The sequence below is a fragment of the Nelusetta ayraudi genome, unplaced genomic scaffold, assembly GCF_046127955.1.
Source record: "Nelusetta ayraudi isolate G7.1 ecotype Tasmania unplaced genomic scaffold, CSIRO-AGI_Nayr_v1 ptg000057l, whole genome shotgun sequence".
In the NCBI taxonomy this organism is placed as follows: Eukaryota; Metazoa; Chordata; class Actinopteri; order Tetraodontiformes; family Monacanthidae; genus Nelusetta; species Nelusetta ayraudi.
In genome coordinates, this window is record NW_027466107.1 from 1,377,501 (window position 1) to 1,403,354 (window position 25,854).

The 25,854-nt window shown below is 46.5% G+C and overlaps 2 protein-coding genes across 6 annotated transcripts in view; both read right to left on the bottom strand.

Annotated features, from left to right (window-relative positions):
* The window catches only part of stat3 (signal transducer and activator of transcription 3 (acute-phase response factor)), an 11,578-nt gene extending 776 nt beyond the window's left edge, over positions 1–10,802 (bottom strand). Inside the window, exons 1-25 of one of the 5 annotated variants that reach the window (XM_076038758.1) lie at positions 10,591–10,802; positions 9,493–9,551; positions 7,628–7,778; positions 7,118–7,361; positions 6,875–6,967; positions 6,576–6,657; positions 6,342–6,442; positions 6,025–6,176; positions 5,768–5,926; positions 5,298–5,390; positions 5,139–5,198; positions 4,999–5,028; positions 4,800–4,893; positions 4,651–4,698; positions 4,470–4,571; positions 3,223–3,321; positions 2,994–3,129; positions 2,846–2,898; positions 2,592–2,686; positions 2,359–2,498; positions 2,061–2,282; positions 1,908–1,950; positions 1,168–1,227; positions 249–346; positions 1–101 (exon numbers count right to left, since the gene is read on the bottom strand). The exon at positions 1–101 is cut by the window's left edge and continues 776 nt beyond it. In XM_076038758.1, coding sequence (XP_075894873.1) covers positions 61–101; positions 249–346; positions 1,168–1,227; positions 1,908–1,950; positions 2,061–2,282; positions 2,359–2,498; positions 2,592–2,686; positions 2,846–2,898; positions 2,994–3,129; positions 3,223–3,321; positions 4,470–4,571; positions 4,651–4,698; positions 4,800–4,893; positions 4,999–5,028; positions 5,139–5,198; positions 5,298–5,390; positions 5,768–5,926; positions 6,025–6,176; positions 6,342–6,442; positions 6,576–6,657; positions 6,875–6,967; positions 7,118–7,361; positions 7,628–7,755 — 2,373 coding nt within the window. In that variant the 5' untranslated portion in view covers positions 7,756–7,778; positions 9,493–9,551; positions 10,591–10,802 and the 3' untranslated portion in view covers positions 1–60. The remainder of the gene's footprint in view (positions 102–248; positions 347–1,167; positions 1,228–1,907; positions 1,951–2,060; positions 2,283–2,358; positions 2,499–2,591; positions 2,687–2,845; positions 2,899–2,993; positions 3,130–3,222; positions 3,322–4,469; positions 4,572–4,650; positions 4,699–4,799; positions 4,894–4,998; positions 5,029–5,138; positions 5,199–5,297; positions 5,391–5,767; positions 5,927–6,024; positions 6,177–6,341; positions 6,443–6,575; positions 6,658–6,874; positions 6,968–7,117; positions 7,362–7,627; positions 7,779–9,492; positions 9,552–10,590) is intronic. The other 4 variants (XM_076038756.1, XM_076038759.1, XM_076038760.1 and 1 more) reach the window with 4 other exon arrangements.
* Positions 10,803–11,579: 777 nt separating this feature from the next.
* cavin1a (caveolae associated protein 1a) lies at positions 11,580–24,751 on the bottom strand. The gene is made up of 2 exons (XM_076038772.1): positions 23,948–24,751; positions 11,580–13,850 (listed from the first exon to the last, which is right to left on the bottom strand). Exons 1-2 carry the CDS (start codon positions 24,449–24,451, stop codon positions 13,089–13,091), a joined length of 1,266 nt encoding a protein of 421 aa, XP_075894887.1. The 5' UTR covers positions 24,452–24,751; the 3' UTR covers positions 11,580–13,088.
* Between the last annotated feature and the right edge of the window lie 1,103 nt (positions 24,752–25,854).

A 25,854-nucleotide genomic window follows, 5' to 3' on the forward strand; every position in this document is an offset into this window, starting at 1 on the left:
GTAGGTCTGTCGTGTGTACAGAATCATTATACAACAAAGGGCGACAAAGAAAAGTCTCCTCTACATCGGTGAAGGTACGTCCATGTCCACAGTGAGTGACTCTGGAAAAAACAAAACAAAGTTCAACAGCAGGAAGGAAACAACTCTGGTTCGCGTTTCACTAGTGTGGATTGTTGGACACTTTCATTATTATTATTATTTTTTTTAATTGTATTGCAACTATGCATGGCTATGAGTGGACGTCTCACCCATGTGTCCAGGGATGCAGTCGGTTTCGTTGTGGATCAGGGATTCCAGGGTGTGAGGCGACATGGGGAACAGGTCGCTGGTGTTTCCAGAATTTGTCCTGCAGGAAAAACAAACAAACAAACAAAATAAAGTTTGGGTTAATAAATGAATTCACTACCAAAAGGGGCTTTCAAACATTTTGTGTCATAATAAGTGAACTGCGTCTCGGCACACCAGCCACTGAGAGGCTGCATGTTTGAATGACTGACTGATGTTAAAGACAAAGACATGGCAATGTTAGTTAAGGTCTGTGGGGTTAAGGATGACTTTAATAGCACACTTCTACACCTGGAATGTTTGGGATTTGGCAACACTGCTGGCAGAAATATGGTTTTTGAACAAAATGAGATTATGTGACACAGGAAGTTTTAGTGTGTGTGACGTAACCCAAACAACCCAAGGTTATGAGGTCTTCATCTCAAAACAAATATTTTGGCTTAAAAAAAATAAATGAATGAAATAAAATAAAAAATAAATATAAAATAAGAGTAAATATTCTTCCCTCTTGATGGAATTTCTCACAATTTCAACAAATTTCATCAAAGAGATGTTTTTACATTAAATTTGAGATTATATTTTCAGATAGGTTTTTATCAAACTGCAAATCCAGCTCATTACCAAAAGAAAATAACACTGTAAGATAATAGATGACTTTCTGCACAATTAAGAACCTCAGACAAACGACGTGGGTGAAATGTCAAGGAGAGGCTCTTGCATTTGGACACACACACACACACACACACACACACACACACACACACACACACACACACACACACACACACACACACACACACACACACACACACACACACACACACACACAGTGAAAGGACGCAAACACAGCCCTGCATGCCAGGGGGCCCCCAGAGCGCCTACCCTGGGAATCCGTTCCCAAGCAGATCGCTCTCCGGCAAGTCCATGAACACGGAGGGGCACCTATGGAGACAGGTGAGGGTCTCACTGAGGAAACGTCACATTGGCATCAAGTCTAAAGGTCAAAGCCGCTGCAGCAGCACGTGGCTTCCTGGCCTGTGCAAGCCCACACACCCCCACCCACCTATCGGTCAGCTCCACCCTGACAGTCATGTAGGCAGACCTCTCCTTTTGGATAAGTGCAGAAAAACTTAAAAAAATAAAATAAAATCTTAAGACATGCAGAAATCCAAGTGAGGATTGCAATTGGGGTGTAAAAATAAAATAAAATTAAGAAAACTAAAACCCCAAAAAAATTTTTTTGCTGTGTATTTTACACAGTTGTCTAGTTTGTATTTGTTTTGTGTAGCTAAAACTCAATGAATCCATCATGTGGACAAAGTGAGAAAAAGTTCCCCAACATTTGGTGTGTGGTGTGTGCAAGCCAGCATTTCCCTTTCAGTCAGGGCGATGAGTCAAAGGGCAGCCTGCACAAGCTGCTTCCCCTTTCTTTCAAAACGTTTGGCAAAACACTTGGCAAGAAAATGAAAAAGAAAAAAGGAAGTAATACGAAGAGAGGGAAAACATCCAGTTTTCTATCTTCGTGAACCGAAACGTGAGAACATTCTTGCCGAAACGTCCAAGCTAAGCGGGGGTCACGCAGAGAGGGGGAGGGGAAAGAGGAGGAGCGACAGGGAACTTACGGAGTGACACAGATGAACTTTGTCTTCAGGTAGGGCTGGATAGCTGCCAGGGAGAAAAACAACCTCAAGTTAACACAACCTGGCAACGAACATCACTGAAATGTAAAAAAAAGTTTGTTTTTTTTCTTTACGACTTGGAAGATGAGGACTTACTCCCGGTGTGGTCGGCCCCCAGCTCCGACTCCGGGGCTGCTTCCGGCCTGCAGTACTTCCCAAAGGCTTCCTCCTTGGGGATCTCGGGGTAGAGGTACACCAACGGGGAAACCAGGATGTTGGTGGCGTCCATGATCTTGTAGCCCATGATGATGTCGGCGAAAGACATGCTGTTGAGCTGCTGCTTGGTGTAGGGCTCCACCGACTGGATCTGGGTCTTTCCTGGGTGAGAGAGGGGAGGTATGTCGTCACAATGGGAGGAGAAATAAATCAATAGGGAGAAATTCCTGATACTTACCGCTGATGTCTTTCTCGACCCACGTGAAGGTGATGCCTCCCTCCTTGCTGCTCTCGCTGAAGCGCAGCAGGAAGGTTCCTGGAGGTTTGGGACTGAGGAGCGCCCTCTCCCTCTCCTTGCTGATGAAGCCCATGATGTAGCTGTAAACAGCCGCAGGAAGCCGGCGTAAATAGCGAGCAAGGCCTCCAAAACAGGAGGCGGAACACAATGCACGGCGCGAGACGACCTCTCACCCCTCGTTCCACAGCGCCAGGATGTACTTCTTCACCAGGTCGATGATGTTGTCCAGCCACACCCAGAAGGAGAAGCCTTTGCCAGCCATGTTTTCCTGAGAACAGAAGAGGAGAAAAAAACATTAGGGCAACACAATAGCCAGGCAGCTGGCAGGTCAAATGGAAAACCATGTGAGAGAGACAGACAGACAGACAGACAGACAGACAGACAGACAGACAGACAGACAGACAGACAGACAGACAGACACACATACCTTGCAGAACTTGGCCCAAGTGATCTGACAGCCAGAGTAGTTGACACACGGCCCTGGAGAGAAGAACATGAGGGATCAGAAAACATGACAAACAGCAGAGATCCTGAGAGACACTGTGCAGACTTGAAGCCTCCTCCCGGCAGCTCACCCAGCAGTTTCTCAGCGAGTGTGGTGAGCTGCTCGATGGTCAGGCCTCTCTTGGTGGTGGAGGAGAACTGCCAGCTGAGGACCTCGGCCACCTGGTCCCACGTGGCCACCGGGGGCTTGGTGAAGAAGTTCACGTTCTGCACGGCAAGCACGCACAGCGATTACAATAGTTCCCCCAAGGCAGGGTAGGAGGTGTTCAGTACTGGCCCCACCAGAGGGCGCCAACTGACCTTTGGGTGGTTGGTGAGCATGTTGTACCACAGGATGGAGGCCCAGGCGTTTGGCATCTGGCAGATGTTAGAAATGACGACCACTGGCAGGGAGTGAGTCTGCAGAGCAAGGGTTTACAGTCAGCCATGGTCTGCTTTATAAAAATGAATTCATTAATGACTAAAGGTTTGCACTGGCCTGGCCAACCAGGTCTCAATAATGCAAAATCATCTGTGCGGCTATTTCGGTCGTTTACAAATGCAACATCTTCACAGGGTGTACTCTAACTGCGAGTGTCAGCATGCAGGAGAAACGCAGATGTCAGACCGAAGCTCATTATTAAAAAGGTGACGATGAGCTTCGGTATCAGCCGAGCATCGACACGTAGTGGCCCACGGAGGATTTATGCTGCTTTCGCACTGGATAGCCTGAAGGTCTCGGTTCGAAGATGTGGAGTAGAAGCGTGAGTGTTTTCACACCTTTGAATCAGTTTGGTCTGCTTTCACGTTGCACTTTTGAAAACGAACCAAACCGCCTTTTCAACAGCAGCTCGTTTGGAGAGCACTGAACAGAAAGTAAAAGCATAGAGAAAGAAGACGAGTCTAGAATCTAAAAGGCTCGTTCACAAACAAAACAAGGATATCATCCTCCAATTAGTGATTATTTTGTACCGACGCTTGCAGTACGATGTTCCCTTTTCCGATCTCTTTAACTATTGTGACAGAAGTTCAATCATTGTTGCCGTTTTTCTTACTTCATATTGAATAAAGTCATTTTAAAACGATAAGTGCTTGCACATCCTGCACTCCTCCTGCCCACGAAACACTTTGCAATTCTTTCTTTGTGTACCTCATCTAAAATAAGTGTGTTTATTGATTTTTTTTTATTATATTCATTTTTATGTACACTCAAATGCACTGTGCCTTCGTTGCCCACTCTGTTTGCGTTCCCACTGAGGCAAACTGCACCAGGGTTCACTTTCAAGTGATTCAAGTCCCACATTTTCAGTAGGAGCATTGTTCACTCATTTGGTCCAAAAAAACAAACAGCGCTCAGCTGAGTTTAATATTTGTCTGTTGCCAACACATTAGAGGTAAAATGCCTCTTTGTTAAGCCAAAAAAATGTGTTTGCCACGACGGCCTCTCCTGGAGGTGAAGGACCTGCTTGGCGACATACTCTGAACACTTTGTGAAATAAAACGAACGCTGGCACAGTTCACTTCTGTTGACATCGGGCGTTACTTCAACCTCCTGTGCGGTTACTGACCTCCAGGTCGATCTTCAGGCCTTGGTGGTAGACTTCTGTCTCGAAAGTAATGAGGTGAAGCTCCTCTGTCACAATCAGGGAGGCCTGTGCACAGCATATTTTCTGAGTAAACAAACAAACGTCTACAACAGTGTCTTTTGGGCAAGAAACAGAAACGACCATTCAAGAAGGAAGCGCTTACGTCGCTATTTGTCCGGCCGCCGTTGCCACACCTCTGTTCTCTCAGCGTCTGCAGAAGAAACAGGATGTCAGGGCTCGGCTGCTGTCTCCTAATCAGAGGACTTTATCACTTGAACACAGCGCTCAGAGCTACACTTCTCAGTAACTCACCAAGTGCTTAAACTCTGCCGACAGGCTGCCATTGTTGGACTCCTCCATGTTCATGACTTTCGTGTTGGTGCCAAGGATGTTAAACTTTCGCGACCTGTGGAAAGAGCAAGCGTAGGCAAAAGGTGGAGATGAGATACGCTGGCGAATAAATGAATCCCCAGAAAAGGAAGACGCTTGAATGTGGTGCGTAAATTCTCACCCTCGAATGGCTGCAACATCTCCAGACTCCCTGAAAGATTAAAAGTTAAAATGAGCTGGTAAGTCCCACGTCAGATGTCAGATTTCATCTTCGTGATGAAAATCAAATATGATGCACCCCCCAGTGTAAACCAAACTCACTTGTCAATGCAAACTTTGATTTTCAGCTGGTAATTTAGTTCAGGAAACTTCACGAGCAACCTGGAAACAGCAAAATAGAAAAACAACAAATGATGCAGCTTCCATCACAGCGGAGAAATAAGATATATGTATAGCAAACATCACAAGGCCACATCATACCTGACTTTGTTTGTGAACTGCACTCCTGTTTTGATAACCAGAGGTCTGTCCGGGTGCATGGGCATACACGGCTGCCTCTCCACCACAAAAGCACTGGGGAGATGGAGAGAGAGTCTCTTATTTCAGAGAAAACTTCATCGTAACATATGGCGCCGCGAGAACAAGGTCAAAGGTCAGTGAACTAACGAGCTGCTGCTTTTTAAGCCCATCTGGGCCGTTCTGCAGGGGATTCAGACGGCTCGTGTGTCAACACATTAGTTCGCAGAGGAAGGAGATAACGCTTTAATCAATACCAAATTAGTTTTAGCACCATCAGAATATCACTGTTCCAAATATACAACAAAACAAATACGCATTGTGTCATAATTTGCAGTTACATGACTGCGGGTCTTTTTTTTTTAACAGATTATTTTTTTCACTCAAGATGTTGGATGTTAAGATATTGCCTGAGAAAATTCTCCATTCTCTACCTCTTCATCAGGTTCCTGAACAAGTCGACGATCTTCTCCTCCAAGGCGGGCCGGTGCTGGATGATGGGGTCTCCTTTGTAGGACACCTTCTGCTGAAGCTCCTCCAGCTTCTTGATCTGCTGGCGGATCTGCAGCTGGGACTCGGCCAAGGACGTGATCCTGGTAGGAAGACAAGGTCGGAGGAGACGGATTTCAAACCACAGCTTGGTGACGCGCAGTCTAAATGAAAGATAAATAGTAATAATAATGACTGCTACCATGTTTCCAGGCGGTCCAGGCAGATGTTTGGAGGACCACCAATGCAGGCAATCTGCTGGCGTCTCTTCCAGTCTGCCAGCTCTTCGTCTGTCAAGTTCTTTTGGACGTAATCCATGGCAGTCAGCAAGCCTCCCAGCTCTGTCACAATTTGCTGAAAACAAAAAAGAGAGCAAACAACACAAAATAAAGTCACACATTGAAGGCCTGGCAGGTTAACAGGCAACGTTCAGCTACAGTGGAGTGACGCAGACGCCTCATCGTTTTTCTTCACTGTGGTTCTATGTGGTTTAAACGGTCGCAAAGCACAGACACGCACCCTCCTGAGCTGGTCCAGAGCGCTCAGCATCTGCTCCAGCTGAGCCATCTTCTGCCTGGTGGCTGATGCCTGGCTGTTTCCATTCGGGTCCTGTGACAGCTCTGGAAGAAGATGGCGGACACAGATCAGCAGAGGAGAGTGAACAACCAGGAATCATTTTAACATAATTAATATCTTGAGATCTGCATCCTGGATCTGACGCTCAAAGAAAAACAAAAATCTGGTGGAAAGTACCTCCTTGGCTTTTCAGAGTCTTGTAATTGAAGTCAAAGTCGTCCTGCAGGTTTTCTAACATTTTCATCTTCTGTTCCATGTCCTGAAGAACAAACGCGTGAAGCAGACAATTCAATATATTATTAGAAAAACTTTAAAACTAGTTAGATTGATTTATTTATATTTAAAGAGTTTTTATACAAAAACATCACAAAAAAACCATCGCAGCAGTGGCACCACAAAACTCTTGTGGGCAAAACACACATTAAAACACGCTGCAGGTCACAGCGCAAACTCAAAGAGTCAACAAAGCAACAAACCTGAACTCGCTTCCTGATGTCTTGAAGGTTGTGCTCGAGAATCTGCTGCTTCTCCGTCACCACGGTCCCAGAGGGGTGAGCAGCCTGACCATCCTTCATGGGGATCAAAACAACAGCAAGGTCAAAAAACAAAACAAAAGAACTACTGCAACCATTTTTGGTTACATCTCCAATGCGTGACGAGGTCTTACAAGTGCACTGCATGTCAACAGAACTTGAAAATGTGAGCGGCTTTGGCTCTACCTGTGCTGCGGAGGTGGCCGTCTGCAACAACCGCTGCTCCTCCCACAGGCAGCGGGCCACGATGCGGGCGATCTCCATGGGCTTCTCCAGGTACTTGCTCTGGAGATGCTGCTTGATCCTGCGCAGGTTATGCTGATAGAGGACGTTGTTCTCCTGCAGGAAGCGGCTGTACTGCTGGTCTATTTCCCCCAGGAGGTTGTGGAAGACCAGTGTGGCATGCGACTCTTTGTTGGCAGCATACGCCCTTGTTGAGGGGAAGATAAATCCGGAATTATTGTTACCAGTTGGTCAAATTACATGGCTTCATAACCTTAAAAGATTTTTTTTTAATTTTTTTTTTTTTTTTTAAAGAAGACTTGTGTCAATGCAGTCAGACACCCAATATGTGTGTGAACCCTGTAATGGTGTCACAAGGAAGGATGGCAACTAGATAATAAAAGATTCAACACAAAAGGTGTGGCAAAGTCTCAGAATTCCTTTCTAGAGGGAGGAGAGACCAGACGATCTTACCAATCCTGACTCTCAATCCAGGGGGCCAGGAACTGCCGCAGCTCCATGGGGAAGCTGTCGCTGTACAGGTGGTAGAGCTGCTCCAGATACCTGGTCTCCAGCTGCTGCAACTGGTTCCACTGAGCCATTCTGACAAAATGTCTCCCCAAACCTGCAAGGGACACAAGTAGGGACGTGATGTGGGGTTTGGGCAGGGAAGGGGGGGAGGTGGGGGGTTCTGCCCCTTTTCACATCATCCTGGGCTACAGTGGATCAGTCTGACACGGTTGGTCCATTACTCTGGAACTCTCCAGGAAAAAAAAACAACAACCTTTAGCCCTCTGTTTACAGCTTCCAGCAAAAACAGTTACTTATAAATTCCCGCTGTTTTGCTAGTTTACAAGAGGAGTGAACTCTTGACCAGTGGAGATTTCCCTCACATGCAAGGGCCACTGTGGCCCTTTGTGACGTCAAAACGTGCTGCACTTCTTGAACAGCATATTTTAGCATGCTCTCTCTGATTAGACCCTAATGTTGCAAAAAAATATATATATATATATAGGAGGAACTTGGTTTATTTCCGGGGGACTTTAGCACAATAATCGTCTTAAAATTAAGTTAATTTGAATTTCTATGATAGAGAAAGTGAAAAATGGTGACATGACTATTAGGCAGCATGTGTGTGAAAACAGAAAAACAGAGTCACTTCCTGTTCAGTGAAACAATGTGCCTCTACCAGGAACAGCGGCTCGAGTGGAGCGAAAGAGCCGATAAGAACCAGTGATCTCTGGCAGAGGCTTTTGTCGGAGACACGTTTACCAGAAGCAGTAGAATCCACACTTCCTCATCTTTGCTCTTGGGGAAAAAAACAGGTGCTTCCTTGAAATAATCTCTCATAATCATCTCAAAATAACTAGACAGCGAGTTACTAGGGGGAGTCATTTCTTCTCGCACCACTACTAAATCACACACCGAGTCTTTGTTTATGCCTCCTATGCAACTTTGAGGTCCTGTTCCCATTCAGGTCCAAACGTCTGAGAAAACACAACTCAGCTTCATGGAGATGTTTTGAGATATACAACAGCAGGGCTCGCCGCACATAGAATCAAAACGTGAGTCAGGTTGTCATAATTTTCTTCAGAAAAAGGGAGGAAGGTTTCCGTTTCTCAAAAACCTCAACTGCAGAGAACCACAAACGCCACAGATTTCGCTCTAATCTGTGTTAAACCAGTGTGCTTTTCTCATTCTTTCACCTTTGGCCGTGCTTGTCAAAGAACCCCACGGAGGTTCTGTCAGCGATAACAGATTCTTTATGGCATCATCATTACGACATTGTATGAATCAAACGCAACTGAAACTTCCCATCAAACGTGCCGGTTAGCGTGTGACACACATTCCTCTTATACTTGGAGATGCCTCTTTTTTTGCATTGTATGAAAGAACAAACCCTGCTAATGACAGATTTTTACAGCTGGGTTGTGCTCAGTCATTAAATGAGTCATTTCATCTGCATCATCTCATTATATAATTTATTTTACTTTTCTTTAGTACTTTATCGTGTTGTTGCCTCTCACACATGCATTGCTTCCTTACCGTTTTTAATGTTTGACTGCTATTATAATTTATAATGTGTGCGTATTTCATTGTCTTTTGTAAAACAGTCTTTCATGTGTGGCGTGACACCTGAATTGTCCCCATAGGGAGCCATAAAGTATCTATCAATCTAAATTCCAGTAAGAAGAAAAAAGGACGTGGAAGAATATGTGACGACTCAAAAAAAATAAATCATAACACACAACTAGCTTTACAATCTATTCCACAGACCTCGGCTTTGTGATTTTTTTTTTCTTTATAGAATGCTGAAGATTCTGCTGCTTACCACCTACTTTTAGTGGCTCAACGACCGTATGGGGAGAGCCCCCTTGTCAGTGCTGTGTAGGAAGACCTGCATAACAGACATGAGGTGATGTTTCACTATTGATGTTCACATATTTTCAAGTTTCTGGCAATGGATAAAAGCAACACAGTCAAAGATGGTGATGATAGTCAGAAAAAATTACTGCATTTTTCCCCCTCTAGTTTGGAAGGCTGACTGACCAAATTATCTACACAGGTAAGGAAGACAAGAGTTAGATATGCTAATAATGCAAAACATCACAATTTCATTCCTTTCATATTCCAGCAAACGTTTCCCGGAAATCGACACGCGGGAGCCACGACAGTCAACTACACTATTTTGTGGTTTCTGAAGCACAGACGACCGGATCCACAGACGTGTGTCATTTCGCAAGTTTCACAGGCGTGAGAAAGCATTAAAAAAACAAAAAAGGAAAGAAAAAGTCGCGGATGAAATCGACTTGGAGGTGGATACCAGGCAGCCCCGGATTGTTGGGGTCGACGCTGTTCCACAGTGCGGGAATTGCGTCCCACTGCAGTTGCGTGGCAGACATGTTGTGTCGGGACGAGGATCGAAATGGGCGTGACAGTGGAGGGCAACCCCACGACAAAGGCCTTCATTGTCAACACATTAAAAGTGGTTAAAACGAAACAGCCTACTTAAAACAAACAAACAAATAAATAAACATTCAGTGCAAATGAATGGCAACCAAACCGCCGCGAGGGACCGTTAAAAACTGAATGGACCCAACAGGAAACCCAACAGCAACATAATAAAACTACACTCGTCCGATTCACTTTCGCTGCCTCTATAGGAAGATGCGAAATATAGCAGATCTACAATTGAAAGCTGCTGACGCTTAAAAACTGAACTACTTATGTAACACAGTGTCACTGAATAATGAATGCTCCAGCAGCACGTCAAACCAAGCAACCTCGTTCCCATGCTGCTACTCTAATAGCAGCTCGGTATGCCTAACATATGGCATACCGTGCAAAAATAAGTGATTATGTGAACGTGAAAATGGAAAAAACAAAACAACAACAACAACAACAAGCAAATTGCCGAAATCTCAAAAGGGACTTACCGCTGTTGCTCCTTGTTAAACTTTTTCGTTACCGTAAAACCGCCTTCCCCGAAATAAAACTATTAATGAATATTTTTTTTGAAAGAATTATAGCAAGAAAAAACGACGGCGAACAACAATTACAACTTAATATTTAGCGTGGGCAACCACACTAGAACAGTTCACCGGACACAAGTATCGTCCTTCTAGCCAAACTCATCTCCTACATTGCGGCGTTTCCAGCCACACGAAACATACTGACACCTGCGACAGCCAATCAAAATTGATGTTTCCACCACGGCCAATCACAACGCGGCTGACACGCAACAGAGGCGAGACTTAGTGGAGGATAGGTTGAGCTGGTCATGTTTACTGCTGTCGCAACTGCGCTGTTCCTCCCCGCTCACCCTCCCGCGACCATGCCGAAGAAAAGGCCTGCGCCTGCGTTTGCCGCGGAGGGAGGACGAGCTGCTTGACGCAACAGCCAGGCTGGAAGTCATCTGAATTACTGGCAGTGTCGACGTCATCACGAGTTTAATAACACAAGTGCTATTCTGATTGATCCCCCTTAATATTAGCGTAGGTGACTGATGGCTCCTCTTGCTGGGGGTCAAACAAACTGAAATGAATTTAACAAGTTAAACAACACACGTTTTTATTTATTTATTTATTTATTTTATTGCGGACATAACATGGTTGCTTACTCAGTGGGGAAACAAAAGAACAGGCGGTACAGTACACTCGGCAAGCTGTTTGTTTTTTATTTTTACTCAAGTAGTTCAGCAAGAAGCTTTAAACACAACAAAACGAGCTTTATTATTATATATTTTCGAGTAGATTTCAATAATCTCGTGGGCAACCGTCTGTCTCACAAGGCATCGCAGCAGTAAAATTTGGCTTTCTTTAAAAATCCAAATAATGTGTCAACAATCAGGAAACGATACTATGACGTCACACTTGCAGCAGGTTGGTTTTGGTGTTTTTTTTGTTGTTGTTTTTAAAAAAAAAAAAAAAAAAGCAGCAAAATGTACATGGTACTATATAGCTATTAACATCTTGCAAGTTTTTTTCCATCTAAATATTTGATTGCCAAGATGTTGAATCTACATGGAAAGATTAACTGGCGGGTGTTGGGGGGTCGGTGTAGTTTCATCGGCCAATAATTGGTTCTTTTGTGGATTTTCCTTCCAGATTCTCTCCTGCTGCTGGGAGTTTTATCAGAACGTCCATGTGCACTTCATTTACTTCTCTTTTGTCTGGGTCTGATTGGCCTGACCCCAGTCGTTCTGCCTCTCGCTCTGATGTTGCCCTCTCCATTTTACATTCCTCTGGAAATAATGACGATTTCAATGGGGTTACAGCCTTCCATGCCAACATCATATCACGCAGACCTTTTTAGGTGGTGTTTTGAGTCTTTGTCCTCTTGGAGCCTTGTTCTCGTTCAAATGTGTGTGCAGTGTATATATGTAAGCGTTTAAGATATTACGTTTTGAACACTCTTCTAAAACTTAAAAAAAAAGGTACACCCGCAGTTTTTAAAAAGCACATCTGAGGATACAAAAATGATGCTCTGGCATTTGGCAAAGTGCAGTGCTGTTCCAAGAAGCGTCTCTTAGTTTTTACTCCGCTTAAAAAGTACATTTGCATTAGCATCTATTACAGTAATTTCTTCTTCCAAAAATCTATTTTCCTTCGAGGTGCCAAGTAAAAATGTAAAAAAGAAATAGCAAATGGATTAAGATGAGCTGTGGCCATGGCAATAAAGGGTGTTTGTTCCCCTCTACTACGAACAGAGTAGATCAATGCTTTGAATAATTGCACACTTTAATTCTAAATCATTCAACTTGAATTCATTTTTACCCGCTAAAATGGTTCATACTTTGTTCCCAATATTTTTGTTAGGAAACATGTGGCTCTATTCTTCAGTTCATTTAAAATTATAACAACCTATTGGAATTTTGGACATGATGCTAAACTTATCTCCTTGTCCTTTTCATCATTTCAGAGGTGACGTGGGACTCATTAACTTGTTTCTCTTCTTCTTCGACACACTGGTTTGTGCCTAAACACTCATTATTCCCTTTTTCTATATATGTACATCACATCTAGAAATACATCCATTAAATTCCAAATCCTTCCAACTTACTGTTACTCTACTACTCAATGTGCATACAGAACATGGTCAATATATATTAGATTTTATATATCAAAAGACTATTTATACCCTTTTCCCCTTTATAGCCTTATAATATCAACTTATCAAACTGATTACATACAGCGGTACAAGTGAAATGTGCTCAGTCAGCGTGAAACAACTTTTGGAAGCGAGTCTACTTTTTCTCAGCTGTAGCTAAAGAGAGGAAATATGAAAGTTGCCCCTGTGGGGTTAATAAAAAGAGATCAGAAAACAAACGGTTTGTCAGACGATTGTCATCGTGTGTGGACAGTCCGTGTGACCGACTGTTGTGATGAGACTCATCCTTCAAGGACTCTATTCTTCTCCTGTTCCAGGAGCAACTCTACTCTCTCTGGGCCTCCTTTAGGTGTACTGGCTCCACCAGGACCAGCTGGGAGTCCTCAGTCACCACCAGTAGATTCTCCATCTCTGGGCCGTCTACACTGACCAGCTCGCCGTCCTCCAGCTCCACCAGGCCGTTCTCCTCCTCCGGCTGCTCCTGCTCTTGGCTGGTCACCTCCACCATCTCCGTGTGGTGGACCACCACCTCCTCCTCCTCACCTTCCCGTATCTTCTTGACGTGGAAGGTGAAGGGCGGCACACGGTACACACTGGACTTGGAGCGGGCATAGACCTTGTGGTCGGGCGAGAGCGACTTCTTCACCTTGTCCCGGGAGCTCTTCATCTTCGCCCGGCGCTCCATGGTGGGCGTCATGCGGGTTCCCAGCTTGCCAATCTTCTTCTCTAGGCTGTGCTTGGTCTTCTCCAGGTTGTCGCGGGTCCGCTGCCTCGTCTTCTCTAAGTTCTCGTAGGTCCTCTGCTTGGTTTTCTCCAGGTTCTCTTTCGTCTTGAGCTTGGTCTTCTCCATCTGCTCCTTGGAGAAGGCCTTCTTGATGCTGTCAACTTGCTGCTTGGTGCTGCGCTGCAGGCGCTTGGTGCGTGACTCCTCGATGATCTCCTCGATCTCCACCTCCTCGTCGGAATTGACGTTGGCTGGGACTCCGTCTTTTCCTTCCTCTGGTATTTGCTCAAGACCCTCCACAGCTTTGGCGTCGACGGCGCCCTCTGCATTGGCCTTGGATGTCTTTGGAAGATTCACTTTGTCCTGAGGGGGCAAAACAGAAAAAAAAAATCGAGAGAACAGAGAGAAAAAAAAATTATTAGTATCTTTAAATTAAACATCAGGCAATTAAAACATTCATGGCGCTATTGAGACGTTATCATTAATTAAAATCCAGAGTTTAATTTAATATGTCTGAGACGCCTTTGGCCTGTACAGGTCCAGTCCACTGGCTGCAGTGAGTGTATAGTGCCATCTAGCGGTAGCAGTAGCGAACCGGCATGTTAACGCCCAGTTATTTCTCACCCCTACAAATACTTGGACGTGTAGGTTGGTATAGACGCACACATTAGGCAGAAGAGATGAACAAAAGAAAAACGCTTTATGATCATCTGACTGCTGAGACTTAAAGGCAACAAACTGCAGCATCAGCCCACAATTTCACACGCTTTACTATCATTTAGACCAGAACCAATTAGGACTGTGGGGAAAATTAAAGAGAGCAAAGAGACTTCATTCTTAGTCACTTTTCACTTTAATCTGCTCACATTTTGCTTAATGATGCAACAATTTGTCACCTGATGAATAAATATCTTCCCATGTGAATTTAGCCACGGGGCTTGAGTGAGCTAAGGTGTATCAGTGCACTATTGGCAACATTTCAGGTTCAGAACATAATTTTCTTTTGTAACATTAACAGTACAACTATGCAGCTGTATTCCTAACAGCTCCAGGTCAAACACCGCTGGCCACTGTCATCATGTTTTCCAGTCTGGTACCAGATATTCACACGGGGAGGAGCAGCTCAGCTCTGAGAATGTTCCCATTGACAGTACTGAAGCAGATCAGGGGCCCAACCCTGATGTGGCCTCTCGCTTCCCAGTGAACTATCTTACAGGTAAGAAAACGAAAAAGTATGGAAAAGGAGTGAGTGTGTGTATGTGAGTGTGTGTGCGAGTCTGTGTGCGTGTGTGTGTGCGTGTGTGTGTGTGTAATCTTAGCAGATTTAATAAGTTAAATAACTAATTAAACGTGAAATATGAGTTTAAAAACGCTTCCCACGGTTGAATCAATAGAAGTGGCATATTTTATCTCATTTGTCAGGACACCTGTTTGATCATGTGATCGAAGAGCCGTCCCTTGGCACTTTACTTATGGCCATATGATCCTCTCATAAAATGGACCATCCACCTTATCCGGTTGCGTGTACGGTCTGGGCCGGGGCCGACCTGCTCTGGGACGGTTTATTTTCAGCTGGCCTTTTCCCTCCCCGCAGATTCCAGCCGCCGATCTCTGGCTACCTGCCACCCTGTCCCCGTCTTGCCAGCCACGCACGGCAACAGATCAACACAGGCCCCGGTCGCCATGGCAACCACCTGCTCGTGTTTTGTCTCTGGCGGGTGGTGAAATTTAGCCACGCAAACAGCTGACAAAATCCAGCAACGTGACTGGTCGCAAGCAAACACAATTAAAATCAAAGACAGAGTGCGCAAGGGGGAAAAAATAAATAAAATGAAGCTTGGCTGCGTTAGTGAGAGGTATTTTTGGTTGCGTACTGGGAATGAGGCAGTTTGGAAGGGGATTTTTAAAGAAGAGACCAAGTTTGATTAAACAACATTAAGAAGCAGCCTGGAAATAAACAGGAGCATCAGTTTAAAGTGAACAGTCGAGCTCAGTGAGGCTGTCCAGGTGACCTCATACGTCCCTGGCAAAAGGCTCGCTGCTCCTGCAGGTTGAGTTTGGCTGGTGGGGGAGAACTGAACTTAAAGCCAGTGTGCTTTCGACTAAATGCATCAACTGTGCTCATGGAAAAAAAAAGAAAAGAAAACATGGACCCTTAGAAAAGAGAACACTCTTGTGTTATGCACAAACAGGCCATTTTTCACTTTTGCACCAGGAGCCGTTATTTACAACTTTTTTTTTTATTTCTCTCTCCCCAAAGATGGCAAGGTAGAAATAAAGTTTATAAGACATGGGAGCTCGAGCCCGTGGAAAAAAAATAATTACAACCCCACTTTGTCAAAAGTCTGAAGTCTAAAGCCAAAGATGGACTGAAAACCAGTCCTGGTAACCGTAAAATAAACAGCACAGAAAGAAAAAAAAAATCCTCAAGTTTTGACTGATGGTGAATTTTTCTGAACATTCTTCTTCTACCCCAGCTTCGGCTTGTGGGAACCAGCGAGCGACCTGTCGCCCAGTCGGCGACGTTCTTCAGACTGAACTAAGAACATTGATAAAAATCTGCATATCCTGTTTGGGTGCCCGGGTCTGATTGCTGAGGAAGAGCCGGGAGCCTGAGAGGAGGGAGCCTGCTGTTTGCTCCATTAGTGTCCCTGCATCACCTCCGGCCGGCCTCCTCCCTCTTCCCTGCTCCCATTACACAGCAACGGAGAAGACGGCGCTCAGTGTGAGAGAGTATGAGTGCGTGTGTGTGTGTGTGTGTTTACTGACGAGAGCCAGGGGAATGGTGACTGTGTGTGTGTGTGTGTGTGTGTGTGTGTGTGTGTCCTCTTTCCAATGAGAGGGGGACTTTCTCCCAAATCTTTCCCAAGTGCTTGGATGTGAATCATACCTGGAAAATGAAATGGAATGATGGAAAAGACGGCAAAGGAGAATCCTGGGAAGCCTCCTCTCTTCTGTGTGAGTGAGTGTGTGTGTGTGTGTGTGTGTGTGTGTGTGTGTGTGTGTGTGTGTGTGCGCGTCTCTGCTAACTCAGGGTCTGCTACAATGTGAAGGAGTTCTCTCACTGACCAACACAGACGGCTTTTTTCCATTTTTAATCGTCTAAACAGGAGCGGCCGAGTGTTTTGGCTCTGACTCACACCATGAGGGTCACCATGGAAGGGGGTATTTCAGGCACAGCACTGTTGCCGGGGACAACGGAGCAAACACAATTGTCTGTCAGGAATCCCACCCGAACCCTCCAGCCCCCCCAGTTGAAACACGGCCTCCGCATCTCTCCGTCTCTGTTTGCCATCAAATGTTTTTAATCAATAACCACTGATGTATTGAAATAACAGCAAGCAGTGACAGTGATTCTGATCTATTTTACAAATGAGTTCCTGTCTGTCTGTCTGACTATCTGGCAGATTTGGAGGATCGTGTCCACTCAGATAAGGACCACTTACAGTCCTGACACACACACACACACACACACACACACACACACACACACACACACACACACGCACGCACACACACACACACACACACACGACAGTGTCGTGGACGTGCAATCTGCTGGTGTCCAAGATAAACATACAAACGACACAGACAGACACACACACACACACACACACACACACACACACACAGACACACACACACGCAGCGTTCCCTTTCAGGCAGCGTGATGAAAAGCCTCGGCGGTGAGTCACAGCGCAGCGAGCAGCTGCCTGATCCCGTCGCAGGCCTACAGCTGTGCCCTGCGCAGCTTTCATTGTGAGTGATATCGCCGACCCCCTGTGTTCCGTGTGGGGCGGGGGGCCACCAGGGGATGCAGGCATGTCACCAAGGTGCTGTTTAGCGTGTAAGAAGACATGGGAAGACATGTGAAGCAGCGCTTTGATCCACAGATTTGGCCTCCGAGGCTAAAAAAAGAAAGCTAATGTGCTCGGCCATTAATATTGATGCAAGAAGAGGCTTTAAAGTATCCAGCAGCTGCACCCCCCCACACACCCCCTCCGGTATTTAGCGGTGGCTCCTGAGTGAGGCCACAGTGCAACTTGTGTTTTAACAAAGGCTGCCTCATCCCCTCTAAGTGCAACCTGCTCTGCTCAGATGGCGCCCAATCCCGTCGTCTCCTGGGTCATGGAAACACTTACGACTGGTGCCGAGAGATTCGGGGGAGCGGGAACAAGGGCAGCTCTGTGAGCTGCGTCACGGCGCCAGGGAGGGAGTCCCTCGGCTTTACCATCACAGCGGTTTGTGATTTCACACACGCGAGGATCTGAAGGCGGGAGGGATTTTCCACACTCTGGCCTCCCTGTCCGCAGCGCTGGAATCCCGGGGCGAGGCCGGAGCAAAGAGGGAAATATGTACTTTTCCATTTTTCCGGCTTGCGAGTGGCTATGGCAGCAGAAAGTGTTATATAACTCCTACCCCCCCTCCCCCTGCAACATTAAAAAGAACCTGCTGCAGCAAGCAGAGGACTCCATCACTCGATGACTGTCTTGAATCGTGGGTGGAAATTCTTAAGTCTTTGCTACTCAGACGTTTGTCTTGTGAATGCATGCACCGTGATGTGCATGCATGACACAGGCTGACGGGTCGTCCTGGCACCATGTCAGCAACAGGCTATCACTCAGAGAGCAGTGACAAGCAGCAGCAGCAGCAGCAGCAGCAGCAGCAGCAGCAGCCGGGCGACACGCCACCAGCATAACCTGACTGATGGTCGCACCTTCGCACGCACACTCATTCTGACTGTCACTTGGTTTTGTGTTACTAAAAAGAATTCTAATAGCAAATAATGCGCAATTACACCTGGATGTTGCAACCTACACTAGTAAACACACTCAAATGCAATTAATCAATCAGCTGCGACAGGCTGCTGCTAAATCCAGAGCCACTTCATGAAACGGGACACTACACCATTCCACGGCATTACCGCCGGTGTATTTTTATTCAAAAGCAACATCGCAGTTTCCTTTATTACACTATCTCAGATGAATCGGCCAACTTTTTTTGAATGTACTATTTTGGGCATGACATCGTAGTCAAGGGTTGTGCCTACACACATTGGAATAAACATCACCGGGGCTCATTTCTGTTTGTTTACCGAGTCCCATATGCAGCTCCGCCAGCTGCTACTGAGCTGCATCTGACGGGAATCCTGCTCGGCTGGCGCTAACTGCTCAACAGCAACACGTGTGGGTATAATTTCACGTTAATGTGAGACAAAATGGATCATTTGTGCCATTTCATTGCAAATCACGCCACAACAACGCTTGTTTTGCAGGAATTCTTGTTTTTTTCCTGAAAAGAAAAAGAAAACAATACGGCAAGAAACTCCACAGGGGACAATAATAATCCTATGATCATCTAATATGGACACGTGCACTGTGTTCACGTGCTGAACTGGCAGATATTCCTTCTCTACCCCCCCGACAGAAGCGACGGTGACAGCGGCAGCACCGTACGACCCCGCAGAGCACCGTACACTTGATCTGCAGGGCAGCAGACCTGCAACGATCCTGTCTGCCGGTGTGTAAAGCGACACCATGACAGGTCGCACAGTAGCTGTGAGAACGGCCATACTCTTGGTCAACCTCTGCGATCACACTGGTACCGCAGAAACAGGCTGAGAAACAGCCACTCCAGGCAGGGAGGCTTTCAAAATAAAAGACAATGGTGTTGATCTTTCCAAAGTGTGCTCCGTCTCTCCCCCATTGCCCCGCCACCTCTAAAAACAAGCACACATTTTTGTTTCGTGAGAGCTTCTTTTATGTGCGTTACATAATTTGAATGTGCCGAAAGAAAACCCAGTTCCCACACGTCTGCCAAAACAGAGACGCGTAGCGGCGGACCGAGGGGGGAAAATTGTTGATTTATGAAGGCTAATTTTGGGAATTACACTAAAAGGGGCATTCAGCCCGTTTCATGGATGAGCCGAACTGTGGCCCAGTTGTGCAGCAGAGGAGCTGAGCTGGCTCTTGGCCTGCTGCGACCCAGCAGTTGGATCTCGGCTCCTATTTAACAGCATATAATCTCTTCAACACTTAACTTGCCTCAAGTGTGAGATTGTCACCCAAGCATCGTGCGACAAACGTTTATAATCACTTCAGAATTTCCATAGAATCCTGAACCAATCAGATTAATTTGCCAGGGTGTTCCAATCAACTATGAGAAACCAGAATTCTTAGCGATGTCTTTTATAATCGCAACCCAGTGTCGAAAAAAAGGACCTCTGCACAAACAGCCTCACCACTCACAGGCAAAGGGTCGCATGCCACCAAAAACCTGGAGCACATAAATGGCTCGACACCGAAGCTGACATGCAACAGTGAAATGTGGAGCCTGCTGGATATCTTTCCAGGGGCCGGTTGGGGCGGAGGAGGGGCAGGAGGGAGCAGCGTTGCAGCAGGGACAGATTCAAAACCAGGAGGAGCAGGACCGAGGACCCGACCCAGCCCCAGTTATCTCGGTTCCGGACCCAGTTGGCTGAGTGGGGGGAGGTGCAGGGGGACCGGAGTCGTGATGGTGGGAGTAGCTGATAGCTGAGAAAGTGAGAGGAAGGAGGCAGAACAAACGGGCTCGTTGGCAGGAAGAAGCAGAGGATGCCAGACTGATGAATCACTGCGCTAACTGGGTGCCTGCTGGTCCAGAGCTGCTTGATCCTGCTGGATCCAATCAGACAGGCCTCAAGAGAGATGGAGAGAGAGAGAGAGCGAGGGAGAGAGAGAGAGAGAGAGAGAGAGAGGGAGAGAGAGAGAGAGAGAGAGAGAGAGAGAGAGAGAGAGAGAGAGAGAGAGACTGGCACCTGGCCCGGTTTAAACTGACGTGACACACAAGACAGTGACAGAAATGATAAGAGAAGATGTGCACCGTTATCTGAGCCCCACCAGGTCCTGCAGGACTGCGGTGGAATAACTGGGCTGTAACTGAGATGCGTCCCGTCTCTCAGACCAGGACAGAGCCGGGCAACACCCACCCTGACGAACACACACCCTGATTCCTCCGGGACACACCCGGCTCGACCAGCAGGCACGGCTCGAACCGGATTAATCCGCATCAATCACACGGACGATGGGAGTTGGGACACAAACACAGGCGTTAGCCGGGTGCTGGTTGGTTGGCGCTGCAAAGTCCATCACTGGCTAATAACACGGCTGATGTCTGGATCAAAAGAGGTGGTCTGTCGGCACCGCAGACAAAAAAAGGACTGAAATAAGAAGGAAGCACGAGCTGACTGGCTGCACGTGTTCGCTGATCCACCTGCTGCTCACAGTGAGCACGAGGTGCAGAAATCAGCAGCTGTCAGGCTTGAGAAAGACCTGCCGTCACAACTACAAAACACCCCAATTACATGCCGCTGGGAACAAAATAATTACCGCCCCGGGGAGCGAACAGTTATAATTGGTCGGCTGAGGCTGCGGGATTTCGAGAAGCCAGGAGACATGTGGACGGTGTGAAGCTGCGATGACAGGCTGGCTGTGAGCGGTGCAGCAGGGAGAAGCTCCATCAGCAGATGCTGGACGATTTCCCCATTCCGGACGACTCTGTGTGAGGGTGGGCGGGGCTTCTGGGGCCTGTTGGGGTGTGTGTGGGGCTCAGGACTCACACGCTGAAATGATATCAAGGCACGAAGTTATGCTTTCAGTGACTTCTAGCTGCTAGCTCGGAAGCGCTAGACCTCGCCTCGCCTCGCCTCGCCTCGCCTCGCCTCGACTAGGCTAGGCTATTTTTAGAAGCAGAATGTTCGGCTGCCTTTGTGGTTTTTCCGCTTTGCATCAGGAAGCGTTTCAGCAGTGAGCGCTGAAAAATGTCTGCAGAAAAACCTGTGAGAACACAATCTAAGAGTTGGTCTGCAGTTGTGATGTCTTATAAACATCAGGAAAGAAACATGATCAAACGTCACAATCAGGACCAAAGTTCCAGTACTGGTCGGTCCTTCATGACCTTCCAATATCCCGACTTCCCAGTCTTGGGACGAAAAAACATCGACAGTATCTTTGCCCTTTGTGATGTCACAAAGAATAGAGGATCTCAGGCAGATTGGTGACAACAGGTGTTTGCTCCACCCCTTCCACACACACGGTAGGTCCATCACAGCGTCAGTTTCAGCAGGAGGCTGCAAACAGAGGGCTAAATGACACTGTTTGCTGGTAATCTTTAGTGATTGTACAAGGCTGCGTCCAAAACATGGAAGTTGAACAAGGGCTTCTGTGGACTCATGTCGTAATTTGGTTCAAATATTGCCACGGCTCCGCCCTGCTGTCACTGGGGAGATCCTGCAGGCAGCGCATAGTTTAATTATAAAGCCTCTGTTTTGAAACCCAGCTGAGTTTTTTTTTCCAGGCTGGAAATCCTGCTGAAAGTTTCTATTCCCAGTCGGCCAGAGGACAAAAGGATCCGGTGCCTCCAGTGACATGACGGTGAAGGCTTAACAAGCAGGAGAAACAAGGAGAAACTCTATCAAAGTCCTGCTGTAAAATATTTAACTGGCCACACACTGTGACTGTATGGCCACACACACACACACTTGCTAGTAGCGTGTGGACGTGACACTAGTTAAGGTTGATCCCAGTCGACCTTCAGCCTGACCTCCACATAGCGAACCAAAGCTTGCGTCTCATCCTGGACCCGGGTCTAAACTTGTCCCGCGCTAACAAGTTAACGCTTGGAATAAGAAAAGGAGGGGTCGGGGAGGGGGCGGAGCCCGATAGCCACAAAACTTACTGTAAATCAACATGAGTGGATGCCGATAAACAGACGGCGAGCGCGACTTGTGAAAGTTTACGGCAGACGGGCGGCTGAGGTCACGGCGACGAGAAATTTATCGTCTCAGCTGCTCGCCACCAAAAAGTGAAGAAGTTCCTCCAGCTCGAACTCGCGGCTAAAAAAAAAAATGTTTGCAGTGGACTAGACAGCGTGACACCTGCTTACAGACTAATTTATTAAGGCCCGGATGCCTGACAACACCAGTTTGAGAGACACTGGAGACTTCCTGGGTGGATCAACACTGAACTTCACAGTCACGATGTCTCAGGAAAGGAAAATTCTCCATTGTATGGCCTGGCACAGATAATAAGATTTACGCACGTGGCTCAGTTAATACGCCAGGCTTTACAAACTCTGTTGTTTGTCTATTGCACACTGCTGACCTGTAATATTTGCCAGATTTTCGCACCAAAACCACTGCTGCTAGCTTCTCGCAAAGCTAACTGTGCGCCTCACTTCTTGTTGCCTCCGATATTTAGCAACACACATTTGAACAGTTGAACACCATGACTGCAGTTTATTACGTCAGTCCGTCAGAAATAATCAAGAAGCCCAGCCCATCCCCGTCTTCCCCAGCTCAGCGTCCTATTGGCCGGTCGTGTGTTGGTCCCTTCTCAAGTAGCCCCCTTCATGCCAGTGTTTATAGGTTTTATATTTGTGTTTACACCCGCAGGTCTTTATATAGTTTATTGTTTAGTGTGCAAACGGTGGAGAGGTCACTAGTGTGCTTTTGATTGTCGCCGCCTTAATTAAACAGATCTCTCGGCGTCAACACAGCATGGAGGGTATGACTCTATTGGAAAATGTGATCCAGCCATGCATCATATATTCTGAGCAACTATTTTACCAGCTTTTTTCCATGTTCCCTCAGCAGCAGCAGCAGCTGCAGCAGCAGCAGCACAGTAAAGCAGACTTTACAGTGACACCATGCTGGAATCAGGTGCTGATGTGTGGGAGAGTGAATGAGTGAATGTTTCATACCACACGAATGCTTAATATTGCTAAATATTTTCTAATTTTCATTTCATCTTAGCTCTACTGTTGTAATCTGTACATTGTTGGACCAGCTCAGTGGTCTAGTGCCAGAGTGTCCGCTCTGACACTGGTAAGTTGTGGGTTTGATCCCCAGCTGGGACAGACCAAAGACTGTAAAAATGGTCCCCATTGCTTCCCTGCTTGGCATTCAGTATTCAGGGTTGGACTTGGGGCGTTAGATCACCCAATGATTCAAAGGCGCGGCACGGCTGCTGCCCACCGCTCCCTCAGGGGATGATGGGTCAAATGTGGAGGATGAATTTTGCATCTTTCAAGATGTGACAATCACTGGCACTTTAACTTTAATTTGCTGCTGTCTAACACAATAGTGTCCTTTGGGATAAATAAAGTTTTATTTAATCTAATCGAGACTAATTTTAAGATATTGGATTATTGAATTGTATGGTATGGTCTTTATAATTGATGTATGTGTTATACTGTACTGCAACATTGTGGAAAAGCACAACCAGAGACTGGAGTTGAGAATTAACATTAGCTTCATATAAACTCTATATCAATTACATCAACTGCAAGCTTGTAACTACGTTTGACTGCATTGTTCCTGTCAAACAAACAAACAAACAAACAAATAAATGATTCAACTTGAGCCGTCTCACTCTGACGAAGTCGAGTGGAACCATCCCACCCCCACGACGGTCCCTCCTCACCTGGTAGATGAGCACTTTGAAGTTGCGCCGCTTGAGCAGCTCCTTCTCGTTGCTCTCCAGCTTCTTGACCTGGCCCGCCTGCTTCTCCAGGTTGCTGCGCACTGTCTTGACGTTGACGCTCACCTTGCGCACCTTCTCCAGCATCTTGTTGACCGTGTTGGTGGTGCCCACGTGGTTCTTGGACAGCTTGGCCAGCTCCCCCTGGATGGTGGACACAGACTTCTCCATGGCCTCCTGCCGGGCTTCCAGTCCATTCTGGGTGTGCTGGATCTGGTCCACCACCCCGATGATCTTGTCCAGCAGGGAGAGGACCATCACGCCGTTCATCTGCGCCTCGCTGGGGCCCCCGGGGCCGGTGGTCAGCACCTGGTCCAGGTCCCCGGCACCCTTGTGGTCGTCCACTGCCGGCTCGGTGGCAGCAGTCACCAGGGCGACCTCGTCATCATCGTACGCCACCTCGTCCAGGGTGGCCTGCTCTATCTTGACACCTGCTGAATCCGCCATGGCTGCGAGCTCCGAGCACCGACCGACTGCACACTGACAACGGATAAAAATAAACTGAAAAACAACCTGCAGGAGCCACGCTGCGCTGAACTTGCTCTAAAGTCCCTCTTCTGTCCTTACAAACAACTTTCTCGACTGCTTTTTTGTTGGTCTTCTCCTGTTGTCGCCTTCTGCCTCACACACACACACACACACCAGCTCTCGCTCTGCGCCTCTGCTCTGCTCTGCCAGTCAACCAAGGGGAGTTAGGGCCTCTCACAGTTCAGGCATGTGTTCCCAGACTCAAAATGCCTGTGCTCCCTGTCAACCTCTCCCCTTCCCACAGCCAGACCCCACCCACCGGCTCTCCCCACCGGCTGCAGGGGCTCCACCCCGAGTGGTCCATACAGGGCAGCGGGTCTGCAGGCTCCACCTAACGAGTGACACACAACCACCATGGTCATGACGGTGTTTTAATCATCAGGCCCATTGACAGTAGTTAGCAGGTGTTAGAAGGAATATAATAGAATAGATGTGCTTTATTGATCCCAAATTGGGAAACTACACTGTTGTAGCCAAAAAAAAACAATACAAAAAAAAAAACCTATACAGTCATTAAAGTAATTTCATTATCATGTGTATTTAGCATAACATACAATAACCTATTTTTTTCTTAACCCATGCACGCACAAAGCAGATACAATTCTACAAAATTGACAAAGTACGACTGCCGTCCAGTGGTACAGTAAGGGTACTGCAGTTTAAGTGTTAACCAGCTATGTTGAAACATGCGGAGGGGAACTCTTTAATGCAGACTGAGCTATCTTGAACAAGCAAGTGATGAAAGTGACTCTTTTCCCCGGTGATAAAGTTTGAAATAAAACAACTATGCATACATCAAATAATAATGGTTTGGATGTATATTGCGCGTAAAAGGAAATATATTGTACATACACACAACAGTATAAACAAATGAATACAAACATTTATGGCTGAAGCCAATAAAAAATAGCATATTGTAATGTCCCCACCCGAGACACAGCGCAGAGACGTACGGCAGCTTTCCGTCACTTTATTGCGGAGAGTTGCACAGGCTGCTATGGGCTGCAGCCACGCCAGAATACATCAGGAGGGAAAAGAACGCTTCTCTCACTGTCTCCTTTTCGATTACGCGCCACTCTCAATTTCCCCACTTCCGCACGACACGCCCACACCTGCCCACAGCCAATTACGGTGTGTTGTCTTCCCGGGCAACATTAAGCAAAAATACAGTGAAGTCAGACATGTTTATGAATCTGTAATGTAATGAAATTGTCCTTATGTTTATTTGTTTATTTATTTATTTTTAAGGAAGAGTTTTCCCCACCGAAATAATTTTCATTGGGGGGAAAAAAAATACTGTAAAATAATCTTCCTAATGGTTG